Consider the following 27,876-nt stretch of genomic DNA (forward strand, 5'->3'; position numbering starts at 1 on the left):
CATGACTGTAGTACTACTGAGCACTACTGCAGTACTACTGAGCATGACTGTAGTACTACTGAGCATGACTGTAGTACTACTGAGCATGACTGTAGTACTACTGAGCATGAGTGAAGTACTACTGAGCATGAATGCAGTACTACTGAGCATGACTGTAGTACTACTGAGCATTACTGTAGTACTACTGAGCACTACTGCAGTACTACTGAGCATGACTGTAGTACTACTGAGCATGACTGTAGTACTACTGAGTATGACTGCATGTGACTGCAGTACTTGAAAAAGGACCTCAATAATGTCCATCATTGTCTCCACTAAGGCATCAAGATCCCAGAGACCTGTGTGTCCCGTGTGCGTGAGGAGCTGATTCAAATGGACAAAGAGGTGAAGAAGAAGCGAGAGGAGAAGCAGCAGCTGAAGAACAAGCATCTCCTGGAAAACCTGAACAGTCAGAAGTTCCTGCTGAACCAGTCGGTTGTTTCCAGTTTCCCTCAGAACTCCATCCACAAACAGACGCTCAGTCAGAACGTTTTACAGCGGACTCAGCCCAGACGCATGTTTCAGCTGCAGGGCATGCAGACGCCCACCCAACGCTCCCCACATGACGTATCCCTGTTGACCCTACAGAGGCCTCCCAGCAGCCCCCAACAAAGGACCCCCAACAACTGGCCCAGCAATCCCTCCAGCATCCATAGCCAGAGTTCCCTGCCCAACTCGGTTAACCACAACGTTCCCCAGTTTTTTCCTCCATCTTTAATCCCTTTTCAGCAGCTCAGTGACCCAGCTGTGCCGCTCCATCAGCCCACAATACCCTCCGGCCTGTCTTCCCAAAATCCCCTGGAGGACATTTTTGATCTGACCATGACCCCGCCTTCGCCCTCTACAGAGAGCACAGAGGGGCGTCTGAATCTGGACACCCTCACGGGCAACTCTGCAGAGTTTGAGAGCGACTTTAACTTTGAGTCTCTGATGTCCCAGACTCCGCTCAGCCAGCCTCTGATGTTTCCACAGCACCTCCTCTCGTCCCAGCAGCAGAACCAGAGCCTGCTCCTCAACAGCCAACACCCGGAAATTCTGTCCCCACAGATGCTGACAAAGACGGCCAGCCCTTCGTCCTCGTCCTCCTCCTGTTCTTCCTCCACATCGTCACACAGCCTCTTCTCCAGCCCACCATCTTCCTCCTCTTCTTCCCTGTATTCCCATCCTTCTTCCTGCTTCCCTTCATCGTTTCTTCTTTCCCAAGCTGACTCTGTGTCTCTAAGTAATGGACACAGCAGCTCGGGGACGCTGGACGTTCGGGAGGCTTTGAACAGCATGCTGCAAGCTGGACCTGACCGTCAGTCTGTCATTCAGTACCGCCCGCAGGACTGAGGGCGGAGCCAGCCACCGGCTGTCTGCTCTTTGGAAGCTGATGATGGCTGCCGCCCGTCCTGTGCCATCCCTCTCTGTAGCATCCAGCGGCCTGTGGTTCTGGATCAGCGTCTGATTCCTGGACCACAGAGCGTCCTTCACAGTAAACGGCAGCTGTTAACTAACAGGAAGCATCAGAATGAGGACAGACGGCATTGGTCAACAGAAGCTCCTAGACTGAGGTGTGGAAATCTTCAGAAACCTCCTGCTGCTGATTTGAATGAGGTATGATTGATGAGGATGCTGGACGCCCACCATGCCTTTGACTAAATGAATCCATACCTTTCAGACTTTGCTTTACTGTTACCACCCAGATCATGGCTGCTCCTCTTGACTCATTCAGAAGTGTATGCAAGGCTCGTTTGAATGAAGCAACAATAGTTTGGAACTGGAAAAGAGAGAAAGACGTGAAATCTTTTAGCTGATTAGCCATGAAATGCCTCAGTTTTGAATTTTCATCGTTCCTCTTGATTCTCTGCTTGTATGAACACTAGTCTGACAAAAAGGGAGCGGGGGTTAGTCTGCTGTTGCAAACAGTGCCTTTGAGAAGACAAACTTTAAATGCAGTCTTTAAAGTCCATGTAGCCTAATGTACAGATTTGTATTCCATAGCGTAGGTTTCATTTTATTGTGCAGCGGTGTATTTGAACTGTGAGCCCCTGCTGTGACTCTGTTTAGGGTGTGGGCTTTCCTGGCGATGCCTTTCCTCAGCTCCTGCATGCTTTATGGCTGCGTGGGGGGGTTCGGTTCTGTATGCAGGGCGAGGGACGGCGTAGGACTCTGCGGGTGATGTCTGATGACAGGAAGTTGGGCGTGTGGACGTGGACCTGCTGCTCCTGAAGGTCATCAGTTAGAGTTCTCGTGCCGCCACAGCCGTGTGAAACATGCCACAGCTTTCTCGCGAACGTGCATCCCGTCACTCTCTGGAGCAGATGCCGCTTGGCCGACACTCCACGCATCTTCGTCCTGCCTGCTGCTGGGGAAACTGCTCCTCAGCTGGGCGAATATGCACCCACCCCTGACAGAAACCATCTGCCACCAACAGTTTGTGTTTTTTTTACTTCAAAGCTGACAATAGCACACGTGTGACGTGTTTTCCTCTAGAACTTCTCAGGAACCTCTCTGTTCGTGTCCGTGCGAGTCGTTGTGGATGTCAGCGTTCCCCCAGCTCTGCGTCTGTCCTGTCACGCGTTCCTCTCGTCGTTTAAACGCTAGATTCCACGTCAGCTCAAATTTGTCTGGTTCCAAATAACTTTTGACATTGTCTCCTAGCAGAAAGAATCGTCTGGCTGTGTCTGTGTGAAAGGGATGCACTGTAGTTGGTCAAAAAGCAATAAAACCAAGCAACACGTGGGTGTGGAAGCAGAAAGGTTGAAGCAATGTTTACCTACAGCGGGCAAAGCTGTGTGTTCATGTTTGCATGGTGTGGTCTTTTGTTTCTGAGGATGTACAGGACATGAGACGGATGCATTGTGTTGTTTTTCTGATCATTATTATGAACTTATTGCTATTTATATTTAAGGGATATTTAGATTTTAGAAATGTTATCTTTCCTATTCTAATAATCAATGACGTGTTTGGTCAGGGAGATTGCTGGTTTTCAAGACTGCTAGAAAACAAATTTGATGATAACCTGCCACCAAATAGGATTGCACTGTTCTGTACTGCTGTACAGCGTCTGCATTCGTGTCTCTCCTCGTCTCTCATAGTCAAGTCTACCACTTGTGGACCTTTTTTTGTTTGCAGAGATACCAAAGTGTCCCACAGACACCCGCAAGGTGACAGTCTCACAGATGAGAGGCCGTTTATCAATCTCAGGAAGAAATCCACAACAGGTGGAACTTTGGGCGTTTTTCCTTCTGAACTAGCAAATCTGTTTCTGTTCTGTCTTCCGTGTTCTGTGCTGTGTTTCTGTTCTTAGAGAGTGAGGCTGCTTTGCTGTTTGTCCTTGTGAAAAAATGCAGAATTTGTAATGTTTATGCCATCTTAGGACAAAGCTCAAGCGTTGCGTTTGTGTTTTTTTTGTGTTGCTGCTGTGAGACGTGTCATCGGTGAAAACGTTGATGGATTTGTCGAGTCGCAGCTCGATGAAGCTGGCCTCCAGCCGGACGTCCCGTCATCACAGCTCTCTGGTTATTTGCAGTCGCAGCAGATTTTATTTTTACACTTGAGATGTTCCACATGTTTACACACACGCACACACACACACACACACACATACACACAGTTATTGCACATTCCCAGTTGTTTGTCCGCAAACGTTTTGTCACAAAAATAAAGCTTTATGCATATTAGTAGATAAAGTGGTTGACTTTGATGTGAGGCGATCCTTTCTGTGCTCTGTAAGCGTGTTTTGCATTTGCACTAAGAACGGCATCATCCAGCTACTGGGCTTCTCTTGGTTCTGATTGAGCGCTGCAAGCTTCCTGTTCCTGTTCTGCAAGGATTATTTTGTGTATACTGTAACCTTTTTACTCTTTTTAAACCATTTGCATTTTATGTCAAATGTTATCACTCAAATAATTTATTCTTAACAGAAAAATGAAACAAAAAACATGCTACTGATTGTATGTATTTTTAAACAAAGCCTATTTTTTCTGTAAAAAATGTGTTCAGCACTTTTATTCTGGGTTTTCCTTTTTGTTTTCTATATATTTATAATTTAGATTCAAATGTATATATTGTAAAATTTGTGCCTTTTGACTAATTCATAAAAAGGATTTTCTACTTATTAAAGGAAGGACTATAAATAAAACTGCAGTCTTTTGAAACAAATAAAACCTGAAAGATTGCTGAAAGCAGGTCTCACTTCTTCATTTCACTTTGCTTTGGTTTTATGTGTGTCTGTCCTCTGTTTACCATTTGTGAATGTAAAGGCAGTTACACAAGAAAAATTACAATTGCATTTAACCCTCCTGTTATGTTGCGGGTCAAATTGACCCGTTTTAAAGTTTGAACATCTAGGAAAAATAGTTAAAAGTATTTTTTCAGCATGAAACTTCTTCTGCTTCCCTTAATTAGTGTAATCAACATATTTTATGAATTTGGTTCATCTCACATATATGCAACCCCCCCTGCATGTCTATATCACATAGATACTGTTCGGGTCAATTTGACCCAGCAGTCAAACTGGAGGTACAAGGATGTCTTATTATAAATAGTATTGCTTTATTTGCAGCTATGAGACATATTTCACCCCAATCACACACATAGACACAAACACACACACACAGGTGCATAGGTGTTATGACTTTTGACAGGAACCATTTATGCTCTCGCAGGAAACCTCAACCCACATTCAGTGGACACACAACAGGGGAGGGGCTAAACATATAGAAGATTCTCTGCATGGCAGTCCTTCCAACATGACACTCTGTCAGGCAGACCTTTAGAAAATGAGCAGCAGAAGCAGAAAGACGACAGTCCAGGAGGCTCTGGAAGTCATCACTGATCATGATCAGAAGAAGACTATCTTGAGCTAAATTCTGATTCTAATGATTCTGATTTTGAACCAGATGAGGGAATTGCTATTCCTGTTCCTCCAAGCAAGACATTCATGTCAAAGAATGGTGAAATACATCGGTCTTCATCCTCAAATATGGGTCAGACAAACCTGTCTGCATAAAAAAAAACAGAATAAAGACAGTGCCAGGGCCCGCTAGGATGGCAGTGACTCATGTGACCATGTCAATTCAATACAATTCAATTTTATTTGTATGGCCCAAATTCACAACAACAGTCGTCTCGATGGGCTTCGTATAGGTAATTGAAAAAGTAAAACATAAAATACGAGGGATCATGAATACATAGAATTAAATAGGAAAATACTAAACTGACTAAACTAAACGGTCATCTCTGCCCTCAGACCCCCCCTTCGCGGTAAGGAAAAACTCCTAATAAAAAAAACAGATTCCGGAAAAAACGAAGAAACCTCAGGGGTGTCCACAGGAAGGAGGGGTCCTCCCCCAGGACGGACAGGCGATTTACCAGAACTCTTAGAGAAGAATTTACTTATCTAAATCTACAACTACATGTATAAAGTCCAGCAGACGAGCTTCATCCAGATGGAGTTGGGGAGTCGAGCCGGAGACAGGATCCAGGTCAAGACAAGCATGACCTGTGCGAAATGTGCAAAATAAATTTGCACAAAGCACAATGTGATGACTGGTCACGCTTGTGCTGTGCATATGTACAGACACAACTTCATATTGCAATTGGCTGTCTGCTGTGATTTTGTTTTTTTCTGGTTCACAGTGCATGTATGTAAAACAAAATTTCAAGATTATGTTTCAATGTTATGTAAAACTATTGTATTTTAATATGTTAGTCTTTCAAAAGTAATACAGTAGTGAAAAATTTGAAAAAAGTTAGAACATGTATATTTTTAAGAAAAACGTGTGAATTATCTAATAATTGAACCACTACCTATTAGAGGTAAGGAACACCATTTCACTAAGTTTTGATAGAATAATTAGTAATGAAGTAAGTAATGAAATATCCACACTGCTTGTTAGGATATTTTGGGTTTCAGACATCTTTTAATTAATAAAACCTTCACCGGGTCAAATTGACCCGGAACCATCATCTTTGTTCCTCACAGACGAACATAACAGGAGGGTTAAACCTGAATGTTGGGGGGGGGGGGGGGGGGTCAGAAATCATTAAACCACCACCTGAAAATTATTCACATGTTAGGTCACTGGTGGGAGGAGTCATGTGTCACCACCGCATCATCAAACAGCTGATACCTGCAACACAAAGAGGTGAAGAAGGAAGAGGAAGACATGCGTAACCCTTCTGCTATCCTAGGCACTTTAACGTTGGGAGTTGGGTCATCTAGACCCACTAGACAGAGCTCTGAACCTTTTTTCTTCAATGATTTGTGATCTTCACTGGTGTCCATGGATTACATGAAATCTTTCCACCTTTATCCACCTTAGTCATGGTAGGGAGAACACGTCAATGTGAGGGTGGGGTTATCTAAGATAACACAAGGGTTAACTGTCTCCACCAATCATTCTTGGAGGCTTAATCATACGTTAACAGTCTGACCAATCAGAAGTGGTTAAAGTCTTCACTTCCTTGTTCTGATTCTGCTCATAAAGTCTCTCAGTTCCAACAAAAATACCAGCTAAAGCTCGTCTTTAGCGGTGTAGCTTTCCACAGAATCCAGTGTCAGACCGTGGAACAAGTGAACAAAACAATGAAGCTCAGAGACGTTAGTCTGTCTGCGTTTGGCGGCTGTTTGCACTACATCTCCCATGATACATTGGGTTAAAGTGACAGCGTTTCAGCGCAGTGAGTCTTCCTTTGACGTCTTAAAACAACAAACACACATCAAACAATTTTTAAATCTTCTAACTTTTATTACATCTTTTAGAAAAAACAGCTGCAGCTTCCAGCTTTTTCTGCCACAATTATCACAGAAATGCATGTGAGATTGTGGAGGGACTGTAGATCAATACAGACTATGAGTTTCTCCTTTTTTTCTTTTTTCGATGCTGGTGTGCCGCAGGATTTTTGACATGGTTCGTGGCTCAAAAAAGGTTGAAGAAGACTGATTTAAAGGACCAAAGTCAACGCTGAAAAAAGCTGAAATAGCTGAAAATTTGAAGGACTTAAGCGGCAGAAAATGATATAAGATGCTTTAACCCTTGTGCTTTCCTACGGGGTTAAGAAGACCAATAACTGTTCTCCCTACCATGACAATGGTGGATAAAGGTTCAGCGCACTGTCTAGTGGGTCTAGATGACCCAACTCCCAATGTTAGAGTGCCTAGGATAGCACAAGGGATAAATGGAGTATGTGGGCGGTGAGGGGAGAGCTCCCTCTGCTGTTGGTTTGTATTAGAGCACAGGAGAAACTGAAGAAGAAAACTGGTTTGTTTCATTTCCCAACAGCATCCCATAATGTGCAGAAAAGGCTCAACATAAACACAGAATACATGAGAGGATTTTATTATCTGCTAAGAACAAGTGTTGTCAGAGTCTGGAGTCTTTATTGTTCACACCAACGACATTTTCCAATAAAAGCTCGTCATAAAGTCGTCTTTAAACCCAAACTTTCTTCAGCACTTTAGCTATTGAAAGCATTTCTGCAAAAACAGGAACATGATCTATAAAAACAGCATTTCTGGTGTCTGTGAGGCAGAACTGAGGTCTGGGTCTGTGAAGATCCTCTGACCCTGAAAGGGTGACGAAGATCTGATGGTGGACAAACATCTGCCATTTCCCTGAAGGAGTCCAGAGGCATAAAACCCTCCTTCTGCCCCGCCCATTACCCCCTCAGCGGGGCATCCAGGCAACAACTGCACCACATTCTCTGAGGGTGGACTGATCAACGTGCTGTTCATTAGAAACCCTTCCTCCAACATGCAGGATAAGGTTCATGTCAGTCCTGCACAGAAAAGCTGGGGGGCTTCAGTGGGGGGGGTAGCAACAGGAAGGATGGAGGCTCTCCTGAAAGCTCTGATCCATGCAGCATCCTGAGAGCTTTCAGAAGCTAAAGTTTGTTCTTTTCGTGAGCAAAATGCCAGAATCTGCCGTTTGGCTACACCATGTCTTCTCTAAGCCCTTAAAGACTACGAGAACAGTTCTTCAAATCACCATGGAAACCAGCGAACCACGAGGAGCATCCAGGTTCTTTAGATCACATTTAGAAGTTTCTTTTTCTGACAGAAACGTCATGGCTTGCACATTTCTTCCTCCTGAAGAGATGATGTGAGAATGAAATAAACTGAAGCGTTTATGTCATTTTGCTGTTCTGCAGTGAAGATGGCGTTCCTGAAAGCGTTCCCCAGGAGGCCCTCGTGTCGAGACATGATTTCCGCCTCTGTCAGAATGTTGCCCCCCTGTCATTAGACAGGGGTCCGCTCGCTGGACGTCTGCTCCCACTCCGGCCTGACGCCACGGTCCACGTACTTGGACACGGTTCTGTGGTTGATCTCCCTCATTCCCAGGATGTGGGCGTCCAGCCTCTGCAGCAGCTCCTTGGACCTGAAGCTCTCCTCCTCCAGGAAATGTGACAGTGTGCCGTGTGACGAAAGCTCCTGAGGGGCAAAAACCTGTGAGGATCCTAAAAACACCAGAGCTGGTTCAACATTCTGAGAAGTCTCACCTCTGAAGTAGGAGACAGAGTTCTTCTTTCTCTAGATGCTGAGCTTAGACAGTTTCCAGGACTTATGCTTTGCCTGTCTTCAACAAATTCACCAGGACTTGATGACGGGATTGAGATTCTTCTAGTCAGTCCAGCACTGGTGCTGCTGGAGGAGGAGGAGGAGGAGGAGGAGGAAGCAGGAGGCCTGTAGTCTTGGTCCTGGCTGCAGTGCTGCTCTCTGGGGGACATAGATAAAGCATGCAGCTCTTTAAAAAGCCTCTGGATCTCCCCCTCACGGTGAGTGGTGCATTCTGGGGCCTCGGCTCTCACGGCCTGCGTGTCTATCTGAAGCCTGGGAGAACAGGGTTTGTTAGTCTGGAGCTGTGAGTAGACATCATCGACGGCCATCTCCCACCTGGCAGGAGCAGCCAAGCACGTCTGCTCCGAGGCATGATGCCGAGGGTCCGTTTGTTCCGACTGTCCATCCTCCTCTTCAGGCCTGCCTCTGGAGGCCGTGTGCTTCTCCCCCAGTGAAGCTGCTGGGGCCTCTCCCCTCTGAGGATACAGAAGTGCACATTTACGACTGGATCACCGGAGACGCTCCAGAGACGCTGTCCTCTGCGTCGGGGACGCCTGAACCATGCGACCTTTGGTGAAGAAGGCTGCCGTCTCTGCAGCAGGTCACGAAGATGCTGGTTCTCCTTCTGCAGAGTCTCCAGCTGGGTCCAAGTCATCTGACAAACGGATATAGAAAATGTGAGGAGAAACCATCCAATGTCTGAGCAACCCAGACCCAGATCAAGAGAAATGCTTCATGCAAGAAGCAACTTCCTGCTCAGGAACAAACTGAGACGTCATTGCTGCACAGCAGTCAGAGGTCAAGCTCACTCTGAGCTCTGCTCGCTCCCCGCTCAGCGTGGCGATCCTCAGATCACGCTGGTGCAGCTCGCCGGTCATCTTTGCAACCTCCGCCCTCATCCCCTCAACCTCAGCGGCGTGGGTCTGCCTGGCCAGTTCAAGCTCCTCCCTCAGCTGCAGTGGACGACAGTGAGGTAAACAGGCATGACGGCCACAGATGAACAACAAACAGGTTTAGCTTGACTGAGACTTTGGACCTTTTTCATTTCAGCAACTGAAGAGTCAACCTGTGCTTTGAGGCCGGCCACTTCCTGCTCCGTCTCTGAGCGATCAGCTCTGCCTCTGCTCACAGCCTGCAGCCTGCAGGAACAACTCAGATGAATAATGTGAAGAAAACAGCAGCCAGACAACACGTGTCTGATTCCAGACGTCTGCTTCACTGTAAAGACGGTTTGTCAGCAGCTTTGTCCATGCTGGATGTCTGCGGTGCTGAGAGTGAACATCCAGAAGTCAGCAGCGTGGAGGTTTCCATGATGGGCTGCACAAAATCCTCATCTGCTCCAAAAGAATCTGACAGAAACCTCATTTCAACAGCTGGTTTAGCTGCTTCTAGAAAGAGCAAAAATCCACTGGTCTTGGTTTTCTCTCTAAACGGATAACTTCTTCCTGGATCCGGATGTAAAGAGGATTTCACCGGAACTTTTTCCTCATTTCCAGAAGTCTTTGTGTTTTTTGTAGAAACCATCTGCAGTCCAGGTGGACACGGTGGAGTCGGCAGTACTGGCAGCATTTACCTCTCTCTGGTGCGTTTAAGCTCCGCCTTGAGGTGAGCCTCGCAGGCCCGGGAACACTGCAGCTGGACTGCAGACTTCTCCAGATCTCCTCTGAGGTTTTCCACTCCAGCCAGGCCCTGAGCCGACAGGCAGTCCTCCAGAGAGCTGACACACAAAAGCCCAGCAACCGTTACCAACATGGAGCCGTTCTACCGAGTCAGACGACTGTTTCTAGAGAACGCTGTGCACACTTTGAAAAAGAAGTACAACATTTTGACATGTCTGTTTTAAATCCAACTTCTCTTTCATTTGAATATTACATCATTTAGAAGAATGTCAGGAAAACCCAGACGGCTCTGCAATGAGAACAATCACTGAGGAGCAGCTTTTCTTCTTTCCCTTCACTTCATTCATGTTCTGTAAACGTAGATCAGTGATCGTCTGTGATCGCCACCAACCTTCCTGTGGCAGCAGTGATGTCATCAGCACAAGACGAGGAGTTTATTAACAATACAAAACATTTAGGGTGTGTGGAGAAAACAGAACAACTCATGTTATACGCCAGCAAAAGTATCCAGATACAGAAAGAAAGTTTAGTTTTCTGATTCTGCTGACAGTTTTTTTTAACTCCCGATAGTCGGCTGCTAGTCAGCTGCTAGTCGGCTGCTAGTCAGCTGCTAGTCAGCTGCTAGTCAGCTGCTAGTCAGCTGCTAGTCAGCTGCTAGTCAGCTGCTAGTTAGCTGCTAGTTAGCTGCTAGTTAGCCTTCTTTCGCTGCTCATTTTGTTTTGTTCCATCCTTCTCTTTTTTTTCATAGATAAGTGGCATTCCTGCTGCTCCCTTCTGGGTCTGAAACGATCTGCGGTGCATTGTTTACTCGATCAGCTGTTGTTGCCTAGCAACGGCAAAATGTGTCTGGAGATCCCCGTTATTATGATCTGCTTTTTCTCTACAGAGCTATGGTTACAAGAGAATTTCCCCGTTCTGGGATCAGGAACATTCTAAAAAGTTCTTTTCCATTTTAGTCTCATAACTGAGTTTCAGAACACTTATCGATGTATCGATGTTTCGTGACTTCATGTTTACGCCTGTGACCCCGTGACCTACTTTTGACAGAAAAGTCGTATTCAAGCCAGACGTGTTAAACGTAAAACTAAATGTAATACGATTTTTTTGCAAAGTTGGGCACAACTTTGTCTTCATGCTTACGTTTCTTTTCTACAGTTATCTCATCCCATACAGTACACTTCCTAATGCTGGTGGAGAACGCCCCCTTGTGGTTGCCACTGGAAGTTACAGGCTGCAGACGGCAGTCAACTCACCGAATGACCTGATCTTTAGCTCGAAGCATTTGGTTGAGTTTAGCAGCTTCATTTTGAAGCCTCTGGTTCTCTCTTTGCACAAATGACTCCTGGATGTGGAGATCTTCCTGTTCCTCTGAGAGCTGCTTAAAAACAAAAAGAGCATTTGAACTTTCAGGAGCTGAAGTGCTCTGTTCTGAATCCAGACCAAACACAAAAGCAGAAAACGTGAGGAGTCCAGACTGCTTCTCCACTCCTCTGAGGGCAAACCGGACCACGTCTGCTGCCCCAGTATCAGCCCCTCATGACCTCAGCAACACTGCTGGATTGTATTGACTTGTTAGAGGTGATCAGCTGAGAACACACACTTTACCTCAAACCTTACTAACAGTGTAGGTGATGTGTAGTTTGGTCATCTGATTGATTTTCAGCAACAATGTATAACGGAGCTGCTTAAAATAAATGAAATGAAACTATTGGCCTGTAGAGCCAGAAATAAATATAGTCCAGACAGAGAAAAAACAGGTTCCTAATAACCCGTAGAGATGAAAAGGCCCCTCATTTGATGATCTGATGATTCATAAATGTGTAATTCATCAATATCAAGCCTGCTGGGGTTTTGTTTTCCGCATAAATAATCTCCCTGGTTCTCTTGACAGCATTTTCTTTAAAGTTAGAGCAGGTGTCTCAAGCCTGAGGCCCCGGAGCCACATGCTGCCCCATTGTCCCCCCATTATGGCTCTTAGAAGAAAAATGCTAATGATGTGAACAAAGAATGGATTTGTGGTTTTGGTTCATTTGTTTTGCTTTATTCCGTTGTTTTTCGTTTTTTTTTTACATTTTAAGATAACTGAGCAAAAAGATGAAAAGGGTTTAATTTACTGTCACTAGTTTATCGATTGAATAAACGTAAAGTTCATTTTCTAAACCTCTGCTGATCAACAGTTACTGTTTGCAGGCAAAGGGTTTAAGGTACATAAATGCATTTTCCTGTGTAGATTTTAAAGGAAAAAGTGGATTTTTCACCAATGTTGTCATGTTTATATGGATTTTAAAAGATTAAAAAAAAGACGACGGTGGACGGAATGATAGAAAATGACGTGTTTGATGTGGTTTTCTTGCATTTTATCTCCAGTTAATATGTTGCAGCAGAAGGATGTCATTAGACACAGGGTGCATTTTATTTTGAAAGGAACGTGTAATGTAAAGTAACTAAAAATGGTTGTATGTAGAAAAATTTAGGAGCGTTATTATTAAACTAAAGTTAATATTAATGACTCAAAAATATAAACAAAGTGCATTTTTCTGCACATTAAAGTGGGACTTTGTGGCTCTGTCTGTAAGAAACTGAACCAAAAGGCTCTTTCTGTGTTAAAGGCTGCAGACCAAACATTAAACATAGTTATGTTCTTATAGAACTGAAGAATAAAGAAACATTTTAGAATTTGACTATTGGATTACTAAACTGCCTGACATTGACCAGAGATTTTGATATTCTTCTGTTTGGTTCCACATTTAGCGTCTAGACACTTTCCATTGATGGACCTGAGGGACGTTTAGCTGGATGTGAGGAACCTCTGACCTGCTGCTCTCTCAGGGTCCACCCCGACGACTCAGGCTGTCCGACGGCGTCCGGAGTGCATGGGAGGGGGCCGGGCGGCGGTCTCCGCAGCTCAGCTTGCAGACGCTGCAGCTCCACACAGCACTGCCAGTGCTGCCGTGATGCCGGCTGGGCCTGCAGAGGAACAGATAGTTTGAACCGTGGCCCCGCCTCCCCCTTTAAAATCCACACGTCCATCCAGGTATTACCTTCATCTGAAGCAGCTCTTGGGCCAGGCTCCGGTTCAGGGCCTCCATCTCTGTCAGCTGGCTTTGATGCTGGTCCCGCTGCTGCTCCCGGTCCAGGGGGTGTTGAGGATTCTCCTGCAAGAACGGGAAGACTTCAGAGTCAGGACAAACCTACGCAGGGTTTTCCTGGAAGTGGTTACCTGTGAAAGATCTCTGGAAGCTCCGCCGCTCGTCTGCCTGAGCTGTTTACGCTGAAGTTTGTGGTAACTTCTCTTTAGTTTATCCAACTGGAAATGCAGGTGTCTCAAAATGTTATGTGGAAAACAATTGTAACGTCAGGAGAAGTTTAGACTGTGAGGGGCCTCACCTCCTCACTGACTTTCTGCAGCTGCTGCTCATATTTAGAGACTACATCTTGGGGGCAAACCTGAACGTCTTCCAGCTGTTTGTGGAGTAATCCGATCTGAAAGGATCAGAAACATCTTCCAGGCTCATCCGTCCAGTTGCTGTGTCAAATGTGCTAACATGTCGTGTCAACATCAGTCTGCTTCACCTCCAGTTCTCTGCGTTCAATGGTGGCCCTGGAGGCGAGGAGCTCCTCCTCTGTGCTCTTCAGCCGCATGTCCAAAGCCCGGACCTCCGCCTCCCACTCCCTCTTCTGATGGCTGATCATGAGGTCGATCTGCCTCATCAACTCCTGCAGCTCTGGCTCACATGCAGACAGCACGGAGCTGGGAGGCAGGAGCAGAAAACACCGTAAAGATAAAAACTTTTAGCTCGGATCGTCACGTGGTGTCGCGATATCCCTCTTACTTTAGATCGCGATTGTTCGTGGATTCCAGCGGAGCCTCCATGAGTTGGTTTTACGGTTTTTTCAGTCTTGAACTTCACTTTGGCAGTGTAAAACGGCTAAATGGTTGGAAAAAAGTCCTAACAGCTCAGCCTGCTTCAGTTCATGTCCTTGAAAAAAAAGAAGAAAAAACGTCAGTGTTTTTAAATGTTTTTAACAAGAGTTTATAGCTTAAAAAAAGACTAAGTCGTAGCGGCTCTCGGACAATGATAACATTAACCGCTACTATGACTACAAAACACTTCCTGAAATAAGGCGGTAACCCCGCCCATCCTCCACGACATCATTACGTTGGACGTTATTTATGGGCTTGTTTTTTTTAAAGGCCAAAAGCGCAGTGTAATGTAGGCCCACCGATTAGAGTTGTAATAAGTAAAACAGATAGGTGCACATCATGATAGAGGCAGCAATTATACAAACCTATTAAAGAACAAGGCCCGTATACCCAGTACACAACTATACTAGATAAGTACATTTGTGGAGGGGAACGTAGGCACGTGGCTCGTTGGTCTAGGGGTATGATTCTCGCTTCGGGTGCGAGAGGTCCCGGGTTCAAATCCCGGACGAGCCCTTATTTTGGTTTCGAATTACTTTTGGTTTACAGGCTCAAAGCACACAAAGTGGGTGCCTCGTCGAATGCCATATGCTTAGAAAAGGTTATTTAAATCACAATCGTCTTGGTGATGTAAATGCCTGAAGTTACGGCATATTTTCTTAGCGATGTCATTGAGAGTAATAATAGTACAATTCAATTTCACAAAGTAGAATACATAGCCTGCAGGTGATAGTTTAAAGAATAAGTCAGAATTTCTATCTCCGTTTAACGTGGCTCGTTGGTCTAGGGGTATGATTCTCGCTTTGGGTGCGAGAGGTCCCGGGTTCAAATCCCGGACGAGCCCTCCTTTTTTGGCTTGGAAAATCATTTTTGTTTATTATCTCTAAGCACACAAAATGATGACTACACCCTTACTTTGACGTGTTCTCCCTACCATGACAAAGGTGGAAAGATTTCATGTAATCCATGGACACCACTGAAGATCACAAATCATTCAAGAAAAAAGGTTCAGAGCACTCTCTAGTGGGTCTAGATGACCCAACTCCCAGGATAGCAAAAGGGTTAAAACTAATCTGGTCTGTTGATCTGCTAAGAGAGTTTCGGGATGCGCCTTCACTGTAGATCAGCAGGGTTTGCAGAGCTTGGTGTCGATGGATGCTGCGTGACCAAAGATTATCCATAAGTTGATTCTGCAGTACAGACATCTAGTCTGGTCAAAGAGAAATACACAAGAAATCCTTTTTTATTATAAAGATTTGGTTTTAAGTTTCTATGAGGCTTAAAAAGATGATTTTACTTGGATATGATAAGAACAAAATACTTAAATTCAACTTTTACTGAATTCAAATAAGAGTATGGTAAACATTGTTAAAATTAATTTCTGCAAAAAATAAGTCACATGATAAAATTAACATTTAACACTAATGTAGTCTGATTAATAAAACAATTTAAAAATAGTTTATAGTTATTATATAACAATTTTTTTACATTCTCAAAAGAGGGTAGGTACTTGTACACAGTTATATTTAGTATAAAAACTTATGAGAAGTAAATAAACAAAAAAAAGTATTTTTATTAACCATTTTGGGGTACTCTACAAACCCACAAAGTTACTACAGTTATTATATATTTTACAACCTGTAAGGAAGTTATAAAATATGTCCGTTAAACTAGCTAAAGCTATTGTGTAATTCTTGAGAACTTCATCTTGTAGAATTTTGTTTTATTTTTTGAGAGATTGAATACATACGGAGCCTGTTACCGCCCTAACCCCTAACTTTTAAAAAAAACTATACAGTGCAGCATTATATAATGCCTTGAATTTTAAAAGCTATTCAGACACCGTGCTATCCTAGGCACTTTAACATTGGGAGTTGGGTCATCTAGACCCACTAGACCAGTTCTTCTCAAATAGTGGGGCTAGGCGGCGCGAAGCGATGTCAGGGGGGGGCGCGCGGTGATGGTGGTTTATGCACAGGTAATACGGGCAATCGTCCGGTGCGCAAATTTAACATGGGGGCGGTGGTGACAGCGGCTCAGTGCTTGGAAAAATATCTGGTCCACTATTCGGTTCCTGTTGTCTGTTATATCACAGAGTTTGTAACAGCCTGAAACCTTTGAATTCCCGTCCCTGCAGCTGCTCCTATCTCGTGTCACACGGGGCTGCATGAGTGAGAACGAAAGGGGAGGGGTGGGGTGTGACTTTGTGATGATTATTTATAAGTCCACTGTCTTCTGAAGATAAACACAAAACATTTTAAAAACATTTAAATACATTTTTCTGCAAAAATTACAGACGCAATGCATTGTTGTCTATATTTCCCGATCTAATGAGCGTCGAGGCACACCGGTTTTTCGCAGAGACATCTGGGAAATTTCTGCGGGGCACTCAATTTGGGAATTGTAGGTTCAGACAGCACTTCAAAATGGTAAGATGCACTATATAACGGTTAGGGTGGGATTTCGGACATAGGCTCTGTCAAAAACCAGTGTGCTCACTACGTAAATCGGTACCATAGACCACAATGCATTGCGTCAAAGCAATTTTTACCCCAAATAAAGTATATTTTAAACAAACCATCAAAGTTTTTATCTTCAGAACACAGTGGATTCATAAATACGATGGAGTTTTCAGTTTACAAAAAAAAAAAATTAAAATTACGATTTTTAATTCGTAAATTTCAGAGAAAGAAAGTCATAACTGTTAAATTACGAGATTTTAAGACGTTATGAGATTTTATCTCGTTAATTTATGAGTTTTATCTCATAAATTCACAACTTAAAATCTCGTAAATTTTTGAGTTTTTTTCTCGTAAATCTACAAGAAAAAGTCATAGTAAAAAACAAGTAAAAACACATAAGTTTTCTGTTTATCGGAGCCTAGCTTGAAGACGAAATATGTGGAGACTTTTGTGAAGCTTTATTTCCAGATAAGTTTCAAAAACAAACAAATTTTGAGCCTTTTGACGACTTAAAATCACATTTTTGTTAGTGTAGCCAGCCTTCCAGGGTTCGGTGTCGGTAAAGCGGAGTTAACTAAGGAGCTCAGAGACTCGTTTGGGTGTAGAGGACCGCTACTTTATTTTCCTTTTCAATCACAAACCCAGAAGTCCATTTGTCACCTTACGTCATGAACCTGTCATGCGCAGAACACCAATGTTTAAACGAAATGTCCCGTTTCAACATAAAACAACAAAGATGAATGAAAATAGTCTGTTAAATTAGCATAAGCATGTTGAAAATGCCAAAAAAGTGCACACAGACCTCTAAACATCCTCCGTGTCTTCAATGCATTGTAATGAAATATACACAGACAGAAATGTGAAAGTATCTGCTGTAAATCCAAGAATGACTTATCAGATGAATTATTATTTCGTGGGAACATTTTTTTTTTTTACCCATGTCAGGTCACGGGCTCCGTACAGTACCTGTTGTGTCTCAGCCGGACTATAAGGACTCCATGCCTGGATCACTACTCCTCTCTGAGTCAGTCACGCGACACGTTACTTACTACGCGACAGGACATTCGCCGACGCGGCTGGAATGATCTACGGCTAAGACTCGTCCAAATTCACAGCCGTTAACATCCAGACAACCCGCGCGACGAATGACCCGGCCAACGTCGACCGTGAAGGCCGCGGCCACTGAAAGACGCAGCCCCCGAATTCGGACACACCCTCCATTTTCATCTCAATACAGATTATATTTACATATTTTGACTAAGTGTAAGCGTGGCTCGTTGGTCTAGGGGTATGATTCTCGCTTTGGGTGCGAGAGGTCCCGGGTTCAAATCCCGGACGAGCCCAAAGGTTTTTATTGTCCACTGCCCAAAGCTTTTTATTTTCCACTAAGAAAAACATTTTTATCCAAGTGGTTGGAGTGGATATTTTTTATTTTATTTATTTATTTATTTTTTTAACTTTTTACCATTTCTAAGTTAGTCATCTCCTTCGACCAGCCCTCCACCGGCCTAACAGCAAACACAGGAACAAAGACGGAGGCTTGGCTCAGCTTCCCCAGCTGTTGTTGGGCGAGTCCTGGGCGGTGACAGACGTCTCTGTTCCGCCCCCAGCCGCGGCGGACTCTCAACAGGCGGCAGACGCGACAGTTCATTTACAGTTCTTGACTGCAGGCAGACTGAGCCACTTGGAAAAACCTGATCTGAACGAGAACTAGAAGCATTTCACTCAAGTAAGTATAACATTTGATTTATTTGAACATGACTCCTCTTCTTCTGTCAGTGGTAAACTTCTTTTTATACTGTAACTTTTTACTATTAAAAGGACATGTTATTATCCAAGAAAATAATGAGTTTTCTTATCTTGATGTGAAATGGTTGCATTCACAAGAATTAAAATATCAAAAATTCCTCTAATTCATTTTTTCTCCTTAGAGTAGAAATAAATACAGCTGTCATTCCTGGGTAAAGTTTGACCAAAGGACAATCTTTTCATGTTTCTTCCCAGCCGGGCCCGTGGGACCGTCTGGGACCTTCTGCAGCTCCTCTGTGGCTCTCAGCAGGAACATCGCCGTCGTCCATCTGGACCATGGTTCTGTGTGAGGACAGCGACTGCACCGTCTGCTTCTTCCCTTACTCCCGCATGGACAGGATCCCCCGGGTGCTTCACTGCAGACATACCTTCTGTGAACTGTGTCTGGAGGCCATGCAGCAGGTCAGGAGCAGCTACCTGGCGCTGGCCTGCCCGCTGTGCCGCAGGGTCACCTGCATTGACCGAGGCCTCAGCCTGCAGGAAGCTCTGTGGGTGGACAGCAGGCAGTGGGAGCAGATCGCAGAGGCAGGAGAGGAGGACGACACACTCAAACTGGAAGGAGAGGAGCTGGAGACCAAGCAGCGCCTCTCATTACAGATGGAATGGTGAGTTCTGCAGGGGAACAGCACGTCCAACACACAGGTCAGCTTTTTAGTGATGCTGTGCCTCCGCTCTGCTGACAGTGGATGACATCATCAAAGATAAATACTGGCGCTTTTCTTCCAAAACACCATATAGAAAAATTGATTTCCTCTTTCTAGTATTGTTGTGTGTTGACTCTGTTCATAGAAGGTGAGATCATCCAAGGTAAATACTGGTGCTTTTTTCCCCCAAAGCACCGTAAACTGACTGTGAAGAGGAAGCTGAGCTTCCTCTGCAGGCCTGGGTTTAAAATTCCAGCCATGCCAGCGCCTTTTGCACGTCAGTGACAGCCTCACACTTGTCCTCAAAGCTCCCCGTTAACATCCCAGTTCTGCATTTCATTCAAATCTCTGACTCTGTCTTCCTCTCCAGTGTTTCTCCCAGGCTGAGGAGGAAGAAGCTCCGGCTGCCCACGTTTTTCAGGAAGTTCAGCTTAACGAAGCGGCATCAGGAAAGCATCGTTCCCGGCAGCAATGTGTAAGCTCTCACGCACAGGCCTACACGCAGGAGAACAGGATCGGCTGTCAGACTGCACTAACTTTTTCTCTGTTTTACTTTGAAGGGAAATGAAGTCATGGCGCCGACTCTCTGCTGATTTTTAGGACGGGCGAACCAGGTTTCTCCAGAGAAAAAGAAGTCCGTTGACGGACTGAGAATACATCTGTGCTCCTGTCAAGACCTGGCTTTGTCTTCAGGTGAAGGGTCTCTGTGTCCCCGTTAGTTCTCCCAGCTGGTGCTGTGGGATTGAGTTCAGTTGTCCCAGAGGGGCCGACACCCCAACGGAGACCCCCTCAGAACAGATGGCCACGGCCCAACACTCATATGATTTCCTTTATTTATGTGCAGATCTATAAGGACTTTTTTTTATTGCATTCATTTTCACTTCTCGACTGTCGTCTGACAGAATCCTGAACTGAAAGCAGAGACACTCGCCCGCTTGTTGCTGTGCATCAACGCCAAGTGTTTTCCTGCTGAAATAAAAAAGTGAAGCCAGCATTTCTACTATGATCATGCGAATATTACTTCTGTGGGCACAAAAACCTGCCACAAAAGACTCACCCACCCGTGAAAGTGGATTATAATCTCCATTCACGCAGCATCTGTCTGCATGTTTGATGACGTCACAGAACTGGATCATCACTTTCATGCAGACGTGACAAAGAAGACGAGACTCTCCAGGGAGAAGAAGGCGGAGTTTAGTGAAAGCAAACAGCATAATCCCGTTAGCTGACGGTTGGCGTTTGCTGGTGGCTGACCTGCAGGCTGAAAACATGAAGCAGCAGTTGATTTTGTCCCAGTTTTGCAATGCGTCTGCAGGCGGATCAGTGGGATCACGGAGCTGGAAGAACCTCCCTGCATGACTCAGCAGCGGTGCGGGATGTCTGTCACCTGCTTATGTATGAAGGGGTTGCTGGGATGGAAAACAACACACACCGACAACAACCTGCATGGGTGTGCGGGCAGGGAACTGTAAACACACACAGTACGGCTGAGATAGGAAAGAACAACACTCAAGTCACTGGAAGTCCTTCAAACAGAGAAGGACGTGAAAACGTAATCAGACAATAGAGACGTGATCAGCTGATGTGCGTCCTGTCTTCTAATCTGTTATCAGTCCATCTATGTAGTCAGAAGTATCTGCTCCTTTCAGTCCATCTGCATCTTCTTGAGTCGTTTGTCAGAGCGCTGTGGGTTTGCTTTCATGAACACAGCAGAACCACATCTGCCTTTAGCTTCCATGAGGCACGGCTGAATTAGTGCAGGAGTGCTGCTCCTTGCAGTCCTTCAGTGTGTGGATGAGCCAGAGGTCAGAGGTCAGCGCTCCATCTGCTCTGAAAGCTTCACCAGAAGCCACAAAGCATCTGCAACCTCATTTATGCTGAAATGAAAGCGGCAGATTAAATCGCCAAAGAAAATGGGTTAAATCTAGGTCCATGAACAGAACAAAGAACCACGACGCAAAGGGACTGACGGCTGCAGCCTGGAGACGCCGTCTCAGCTCCAATTGAGATGCAGCCGCTCCAAAAAGCAGATTTCTTTCCATTTGGCTTTATTTTTTGTAGAATTTTTAACTGTATTGTTTTCTCCAGACACAAACAGAAAATAAACCTTTTTTTTTTATTTTACCCCCACCTTTGTAACCCTTGTGCTATCCTAGGCGCTTTAACATTGGGAGTTGGGTCATCTAGACCCACTAGACAGTGCTCTGAACCTTTTTTCTTCAATGATTTGTCATCTTCACTGGTGTCCATGGATTACATGAAATATTTCCACCTTTATCATGGTAGGGAGAACACGTCAAAGGGGGGGGGTCATCTGGACCCCATAGGATAGCACAAGGGCCAAAGCAGTGTGTTCGGTAAGAACACAGTTTCCACAAAAGTGTTCCTGTGCGGCTGATGGAGGTTTGGCAACAATCCAGCTTCAGTTGAAGTGGAGACCGTCTTTCAGAGAGAGCGGCTCATTCCCAACACAGTAGCCGCTTCATTTCATCCCAAAAAGCCTCCTTTTAGAGCTTTGCTCTGTACGACACGTTTCAATGACGTAGACAAAATGAATTCAGAAAACAGAGAAATGATGTGAGTGTAATTGAAAACAGACTTCAGAGTTTATTCCCTCAAAACTGTCTTTCACCTCATCAGTGAATGAAAACTGTTTCCGTCAAAACAAACCCCTGAAATATTCTTGACCAATCTGATCCTGTTCAGCTGCGTCCTCATTGGTCAGCCTCCAGCGGTTCTCCACCCACAGAAAGTTACCTGGACGTTTGGTGGAGCATTCCAGCCGTTCTGTCGGCGGTCTTCAGCAGCCGTCCGGCAGACGTTGTCAGAGAAAAGATCCACACAGGCTTTGCTAACAGGACATCTTTATTCATCCTTTTGGAGACATGCTGGATCTCTGTACATTTGCAATGGAGGCCTGGCCCGGAGAGGGAGCTGTGGCAGAACACCTCCGCCCTGCCTCCGCCTGTACGGACACTGGTGAAATCACTTGGTCCACTCCCAGGGAATGTTGAGATGGAGCGTCGGGACACACAGCTGGACTCTGCCGCGCCTCAGCGCGTAAGCAGGAATGTTTCTGGATCTCTCCTCACGAGGCTGGAGTCGTGCCGCTCAGCAGGTCCGATCACAGCCTCCCTCTTCATGTCACCGTCCCGTCTCCTTTGTTGTTGGGCTCATCGTGTTGGTTAGGAGGTTTACCGGTCCTCGCTACAGTGGGACCTACAAAAGCAGGCCAGACCCTCTGGAGCTGGCGTGACCTTCTCTGGACACGCTTTCTCCACAGACGAATCATGAAAAGTGCGGCACACGTTTCAGGTCAAAGACAGACCAACGTAGGGTTCAGCTGGAAACTCCCAACCGTGCAGGAACCCTCAGCAGAGAAACCAAAACTCTGCAGAGGTTTCCAACAACCGCCAGCTTCTAACCTCGCCAGAACCAGAAAGGTCAACATGTCCAAACCAGTCCTCTGTCACGGGGGGGTGGGGGACGGCGTCCAGCTGCTCCTCCAAACCATGACAAACACAAACTGCAGGAAGCTGAAACGTGCTGCACAGAGCACACACTTACAACAAACACACAACAAGAAGAGCCTCTGCAGAAAACAAAAGCCGTTTTTAACCGAACCAAACAATCAGGTCACTGTGTGATGGTCCCTCACAGGCTGTGTGTGCACAACTCCACATGTTCAGCAACATCTGCAGCACAGACGGCAGCTGGGCCCCCAGCAGGAGGCGCTGCCATGGAGGTGGAGGAGACAGAGGGAGGGGCCACAGCAGTGGCATCCCTCCTCCTCCTCCTTTTCCCAGAGGGAAATGCGTTTGGGAATGACTTCTCTGAGAATTACAAGAAAAATCAAAGTGAAGCACATTTCCTACACTACCGTGTGTATTTACACAGAATCTTCCCTTGATTTTTAACAAGTTTTTCTGATTCTTCTGAACTGACATTATTTGACAGTTTCTTTCACAAAGTAGATCAAATGTCACATGTTACTTTTCCAGCCATTGACCAGTGATCCGGTGAAGAGGCTAGAACCTCAGCGTGCAAAAGTCAAACGCAGGTTAAACGATGGGGGGGCAACACAACAAGCAGGCGGTGTAAACGGCTTTCCAGGTGCTGGCTGCACCTTAACAGGAGCAGCTGCCTTCAGTGGTCTGCGGCTCCTGAGGTTTGTCCAACTTGATGTCGATCACTGAAGACCACGTTAAGGAAGATGCTCACATATGAAACCACAAAGCTTAAAAAAAGGCTCAACTCCATTTTCTGCTAAACTATTGTTTGTTTTCCTCTGAAAAAACAGTGACTGAGCTAGAAACTGGCTGTAGTTCCCCTTCACCACCACCAGATGGGGCTGTTTCTTCTCCACTCAGTTTATGGACAAGCAGAGAACAGAGGTGACCCTTCAGGTTGTTTTTTTTGACTTAATAGCAAAAACAGAAAAATATACTATTTAATTACATACAGTCATTAGTTATAGACATTTTTAACAATTACAATCATTTATTTATACATTATTATTATTTTAAACCTACAGTAAATGATGTCAGAACCTCTGTTGGTCAAATTACGTTCTGATGGTGCTTCATGATGAAATACTATAAATGATTCAGTATAACATTGCATTTGATGCTAAACTGTTTTGTCCAGCATCTACATCCTAAGAAAATCTGCTGGAATGAATCTGCGATTGAAACAAACCACATTTGTTTCTTCCTGACTTTAGAGGATAGTGTTACTTAAAGACAAATACATGAAATAAAAGCATAATCAAGCCATATTTATATTTATGCATGAAGCTAACGATGAATGATGCACTTTGCATGGAACCTAATGGGAAGGAGGAAGATGATGGTCGGTTATAAGCTGAGGAAAAGGAACCAGAGTGAGAAAAGGTTCTGCAGTGTCAGAGCAAAGGCGGCTGCTGTGCTGAGCTGCGTATCTGCAGGAGTTTTTCCCCTGTGGATCCTCAGGGCGACGGCTTTTAATCCCACACTGTTAGGACGACAATCGAGCAGCACATCCAGAGTGAGATGAGATCGTTCAGGGGTTTCTGCTGAGCTTCACCTGTTCACCACCATCTCATTTCAACATCACCACTAAATGCAGCAAAGACTGGACCCGTCTGATGGAGACCAGCTCCCATCTGGAACCTGAAGGCGGGTGTCAGCTGCTAAAACCCGTCAGAGCCCAACGTCTGCCTCCTATGATGACGAGTGTGGAGGCGGAGCCTGGCTCGGCAGACCGCGAGCGACTGCTGGACTCGAACACAAACAGATGCTAAACTCAGGGAGGCTGGAGGAGGATGCTGGTACAGCAGAGCCCAGTTTGACTGAAGCTTTTAGACAGAGTGAGAACAAAAAAAACACGCAGCATTAGCTTACTGGAGAGTGACAGAGAGAGATATTTGAACACTGAGAAAGAAAAAAGCCTGACGCATGACAGAGGGAGACAGAGGAACATCAACGTTTCCACGGTTCTGAAGGAGCAGCAGGTGGAGGGCTGCGGCCATCTATCATGGATCAACACCAGATCCAATCAGCAGCCTCAGAGAACGCAGGTTCTCCTCGCTGGCCGCTTGTGAAGGGGTCACGAAGCCCGCTGTATGCTGTGATCCATACTCCTCACAACACCACAGCGTGGCGTGGCTCTGCTGTCAAGTTTCAAACGTTCACCGTCTCTGCAGACACGGCATCCACCACACAGGAAGATCCAGGGGAGATGCTGAGACTCCACTGAACTGAACCGGACGGAAAACTGCGCTCTGACAGAGCTGACTGCTCTGACAGAGCCCCGCCCTGTTCCCTCATGTCTGCTGGTTAAAGGATACTGCCCTCTTTGCTGGGTTCTTGAACACTCTCCATTCCCGGAAGAGCAGCTGCCACACGCCGGAACAGCTGGAAAAAAAAACCATCATAGTTTGAAGAAAAGCTGCATTCTGCAGGAAAAAAACCCTCCAATACGACAAACTCTGTCTGTGGGATACTTCAGGTTCTTTATAATTCATGTGCATCTACTTCAATAAAACAATTTTCACTTGGTTATTATGGGATGTTGTATGTAGAACGTTGGGAACATCAATGAATTTGAAGGCTGTTACAGACAGGAGGAAGGACAGAGGCGCTTCACCTCCTGGTTTCACTAATGTTTCCTGTAAAATCATCAATTTGAGTTTTTATAATGTCTAAACACTTTATTTGAAAGGAAATCATAGAAACGCTTTTCTACTTTATCAAAACAACCTGAATAAAAGTCTCCATTACTGTGGGACTGGGAAGAGCCTCTGAGGCAGGCAGTTTTCCTGACCTCTAAAGGGTTAAGCTGCAGAAGGCAAACCAGGAATCAGAGGAAAAGAGCCCAGCTGTGTAAATACTGAACCTTTTACCATGAACCTATGATCCCACTCCATAAAACGAACAACATCCCTTCATTTCTTGCTGGTGTTTGTCTAAACTAAGGTCTTTTCTGCCAGTAGGTGGCTGTCGGAACAGACATGCTCTGGATTCGCTCCTGAAACCTCAAAGTACTTAGAGCTGAGAGGAGAGTTTCCATCCCCAGAGATGTCACTGCACAGTGCTGTGAAAACATCAGCGGTGTGCTGGTGAAGAGCAGCAGAGAATCTGGAAATACAGCGACACACAGGACAGCAGGGATGACCCCTTTAGTTGAGCAATCAGCTATTGGGTTTTAGAACTGATGGGATGTTTTGTACATTTGTGAAGCCTGTAGGGACAACTGTGTTGTACCATTGAGCTATACAAATAATTGAATAGAAGAGGCAGGAGTCCGACTTCCGCCTGTCTCTGCTGTGTGCAGCTGAAGAAAGGCCTGGTCTGTCTGCGGGACTGCCAGGCGCCGGCCGCAGCCCTTCAGCTCTCCGCCTCTGAACTGATCCCAACGACAGACAGCATCTGCTCCCAAACAGATGGGAGTTTGTGAAAACGGAAGCAGGAAAAGGTTGATCAAAAAGTGATCGTGTGACCGGGATCAGAAAGCCTCCAGCTTCCAGCCGTACAGGAAGGTGAGGAACAAGCCACAGCGGGAAACTGTCCCACTCAGCAAAGTTCAGTCTGAGGCTGGTTCCTGCACACAAACGTGCTGTGAGAAGGTTCCATCCTCATCTTCATCACTTTCACAGGCATAGCGTGACTAAAACAGTAGAACAGTGTGATCTTTCCTCCTAACAGATGTTGGTAAATGGTAAATGGCGTATACTTATATAGCGCTTTCTACCTTCTTACGAAGGCCCAAAGCGCTTTACAGTCACAGTCCCATTCACCCACGCACACACACATTCACACACACATTCACACACTGGCGGCGGCTCCGCTGCCGAACACTGGCGCCAACCTCCCACCAGAGGCAAGGTGGGGTTCAGTGTCTTGCCCAAGGACACTTCGACACATGGGCGTGCAAGGCGGGAATCGAACCTGCAATCTTATGATCATGGGTCGACCGCCCTACCGCTGCTCCACGGCCGCCCCACATGTTGGGTTGGTGCAGCCTGCAGGTTCTCTCTGCTGACTCGGCACATCAGAGGGGCGCCTCATGACAGAGCCGCTTTGAGACGAGCTTCTAGAGACAACACTCTTCAACCCGACCTGCACCCTAAAGGAGAAGTGGATCCTTCCTCACCTGCTTGACGTTGTACCCCGTCTTGGCACTGGTCTCTATGAACATGACGCTCAGCTCTTTGGCCCTCTGCTCGCCCTCCTCGATGGTGATTTGCCTGCAGACAGAAGGTCCTCAACATCAAACCCAGCAGACTCAGCGGCTCGTGAGTGTGAACCCAAACCCCCACATGCTCACGCTGCTGGAGGGAACACAGCAGGCTTAATCGAGGGAAAATGAATCCTTTCTATTCAGTGAGAAATGAACAACAGCTCATTGGCATCTCATTTCAATGACGCTGGCAGTGATTGGCTCATGCTGGGACCTGAATGACCAGCGCTGGTGCCTTCACAGGTCACCAACAAGGTTTCCCCGGAGACCAGAGAAACCACAGCCCTGTTCTTCTGAGCTTCTCCTTTGGTGGGAAAGCAGCAGGTGTGTTTCCAACCAAACGTCAGCTGAACGCAGCACTGCTGTCCCCATTCTGGGACTATAGGAACCAATACAAGGATGGCATTGGTCCTGATGGACGATTCAAAGTCCAGAGGACGAGACGTCACCGGGATGAAAGAGTAGCTTCATCAACATTACATTTGGACTCTGATGAAGACGTCCGTTGAAACATGTCAGGTATGTGAAAAACACAACCTGATAACAGAAGAACCTTAGAAGTCAGTTAATAATACCGACAACTATCAACTCACTAATTACATTTGGTTCCTTTCACTTCTGACATGAAGCTCAGGGCAAAGTGTTGGATAAATGTGTGATTCAAACACCTGACCAGTTCCAGGGGACAATAAGACATGGATCCTAGCTGAAACAAAGAGAGGCTTAAAACAGGCAAGAAAGAGAATCTAAACCCTAAAAACGGCAGAAGATCTTAACATCCGTAATACCAAAGGTTACTGAATCGCTCTTGTTTGGATTTTCCCTTTGACATGTGTGAAGTCTGCTGTAGGATTCTCCATCCTGGTTATCACTGAATTCGTGGTTTCGTGGCTGCAAAGACCAGATTGTTTTCTCACAGCTGGAAAAATGGCTGCACCTTTGGGCAAAAATCTGAGCCTCGCCCATCCAAAAACTAACCAAAACACCTGAAAATGAAATCCGGTGGTGTAAGAATTTCACCTTCGGATGGGATATTTGTCTTTCCAGCAGATCTGGTATAATCGTTCCACAGCTAAAAATAATAACCTATTCAAATCAGCGCTTGAATCCCCCA

General features: G+C 45.5%; 4 protein-coding genes and 3 non-coding genes across 18 annotated transcripts in view; 5 read left to right on the forward strand and 2 right to left on the reverse strand.

Annotated features, from left to right (window-relative positions):
* sbno2 (strawberry notch homolog 2) overlaps positions 1 to 4,208 on the forward strand; it is a 68,133-nt gene extending 63,925 nt beyond the window's left edge. For all 6 annotated transcript variants that reach the window (XM_023953940.1, XM_023953937.1, XM_023953938.1 and 3 more), the window contains one exon: positions 320 to 4,208. In XM_023953940.1, coding sequence (XP_023809708.1) covers positions 320 to 1,371 — 1,052 coding nt within the window. In that variant the 3' untranslated portion in view covers positions 1,372 to 4,208. The remainder of the gene's footprint in view (positions 1 to 319) is intronic.
* Positions 4,209 to 7,351: 3,143 nt separating this feature from the next.
* Positions 7,352 to 17,819, reverse strand: cep63 (centrosomal protein 63). Of its 3 annotated transcripts, XM_020702891.2 has the most exons (15): positions 17,557 to 17,819; positions 14,037 to 14,183; positions 13,777 to 13,954; positions 13,591 to 13,686; positions 13,424 to 13,510; positions 13,245 to 13,358; positions 13,018 to 13,170; positions 11,457 to 11,581; positions 10,158 to 10,301; positions 9,621 to 9,723; positions 9,394 to 9,537; positions 9,153 to 9,239; positions 8,921 to 9,060; positions 8,527 to 8,857; positions 7,352 to 8,458 (listed from the first exon to the last, which is right to left on the reverse strand). In XM_020702891.2, exons 2-15 carry the CDS (start codon positions 14,075 to 14,077, stop codon positions 8,267 to 8,269), a joined length of 1,935 nt encoding a protein of 644 aa, XP_020558550.1. In that variant the 5' UTR covers positions 14,078 to 14,183; positions 17,557 to 17,819; the 3' UTR covers positions 7,352 to 8,266. The 3 variants fall into 3 exon arrangements, with proteins under 3 accessions (XP_020558550.1, XP_020558551.1, XP_011471928.1); XM_020702892.2 differs by lacking the exon at positions 17,557 to 17,819 and having other exon boundaries at positions 11,457 to 11,578; positions 14,037 to 14,327; XM_011473626.3 differs by lacking the exon at positions 17,557 to 17,819 and having other exon boundaries at positions 8,527 to 8,743; positions 14,037 to 14,326.
* Positions 14,573 to 14,644, forward strand: trnap-cgg. The gene has a single exon. It is a non-coding gene; the product is annotated as a tRNA-Pro (tRNA).
* Positions 14,901 to 14,972, forward strand: trnap-ugg. Its single transcript has one exon. It is a non-coding gene; the product is annotated as a tRNA-Pro (tRNA).
* A 42-nt stretch (positions 17,820 to 17,861) lies between the features above and the next one.
* Positions 17,862 to 17,933, forward strand: trnap-ugg. The gene has a single exon. It is a non-coding gene; the product is annotated as a tRNA-Pro (tRNA).
* Positions 17,934 to 18,029: 96 nt separating this feature from the next.
* LOC111947333 lies at positions 18,030 to 21,162 on the forward strand. Its single transcript, XM_023953944.1, has 4 exons — positions 18,030 to 18,319; positions 18,595 to 19,004; positions 19,414 to 19,518; positions 19,604 to 21,162. The coding sequence occupies exons 2-4, from the start codon at positions 18,676 to 18,678 to the stop codon at positions 19,641 to 19,643; spliced, it is 474 nt and encodes a 157-aa protein (XP_023809712.1). The 5' UTR covers positions 18,030 to 18,319; positions 18,595 to 18,675; the 3' UTR covers positions 19,644 to 21,162.
* Positions 21,163 to 21,890: 728 nt separating this feature from the next.
* The window catches only part of rab6b (RAB6B, member RAS oncogene family), a 46,285-nt gene continuing 40,299 nt past the window's right edge, over positions 21,891 to 27,876 (reverse strand). For 4 of the 5 annotated variants that reach the window (XM_004067599.4, XM_004067600.4, XM_020702895.2 and 1 more), the window contains 3 exons: positions 26,676 to 26,769; positions 24,871 to 24,937; positions 21,891 to 23,235 (listed from right to left, as the gene is read on the reverse strand). In XM_004067599.4, coding sequence (XP_004067647.1) covers positions 23,171 to 23,235; positions 24,871 to 24,937; positions 26,676 to 26,769 — 226 coding nt within the window. In that variant the 3' untranslated portion in view covers positions 21,891 to 23,170. The remainder of the gene's footprint in view (positions 23,236 to 24,870; positions 24,938 to 26,675; positions 26,770 to 27,876) is intronic. The other variant, XR_002290104.2, reaches the window with a different exon arrangement.

The sequence above is a fragment of the Oryzias latipes genome, chromosome 4 (genome assembly GCF_002234675.1).
Source record: "Oryzias latipes chromosome 4, ASM223467v1".
Lineage (NCBI taxonomy): Eukaryota > Metazoa > Chordata > Actinopteri > Beloniformes > Adrianichthyidae > Oryzias > Oryzias latipes.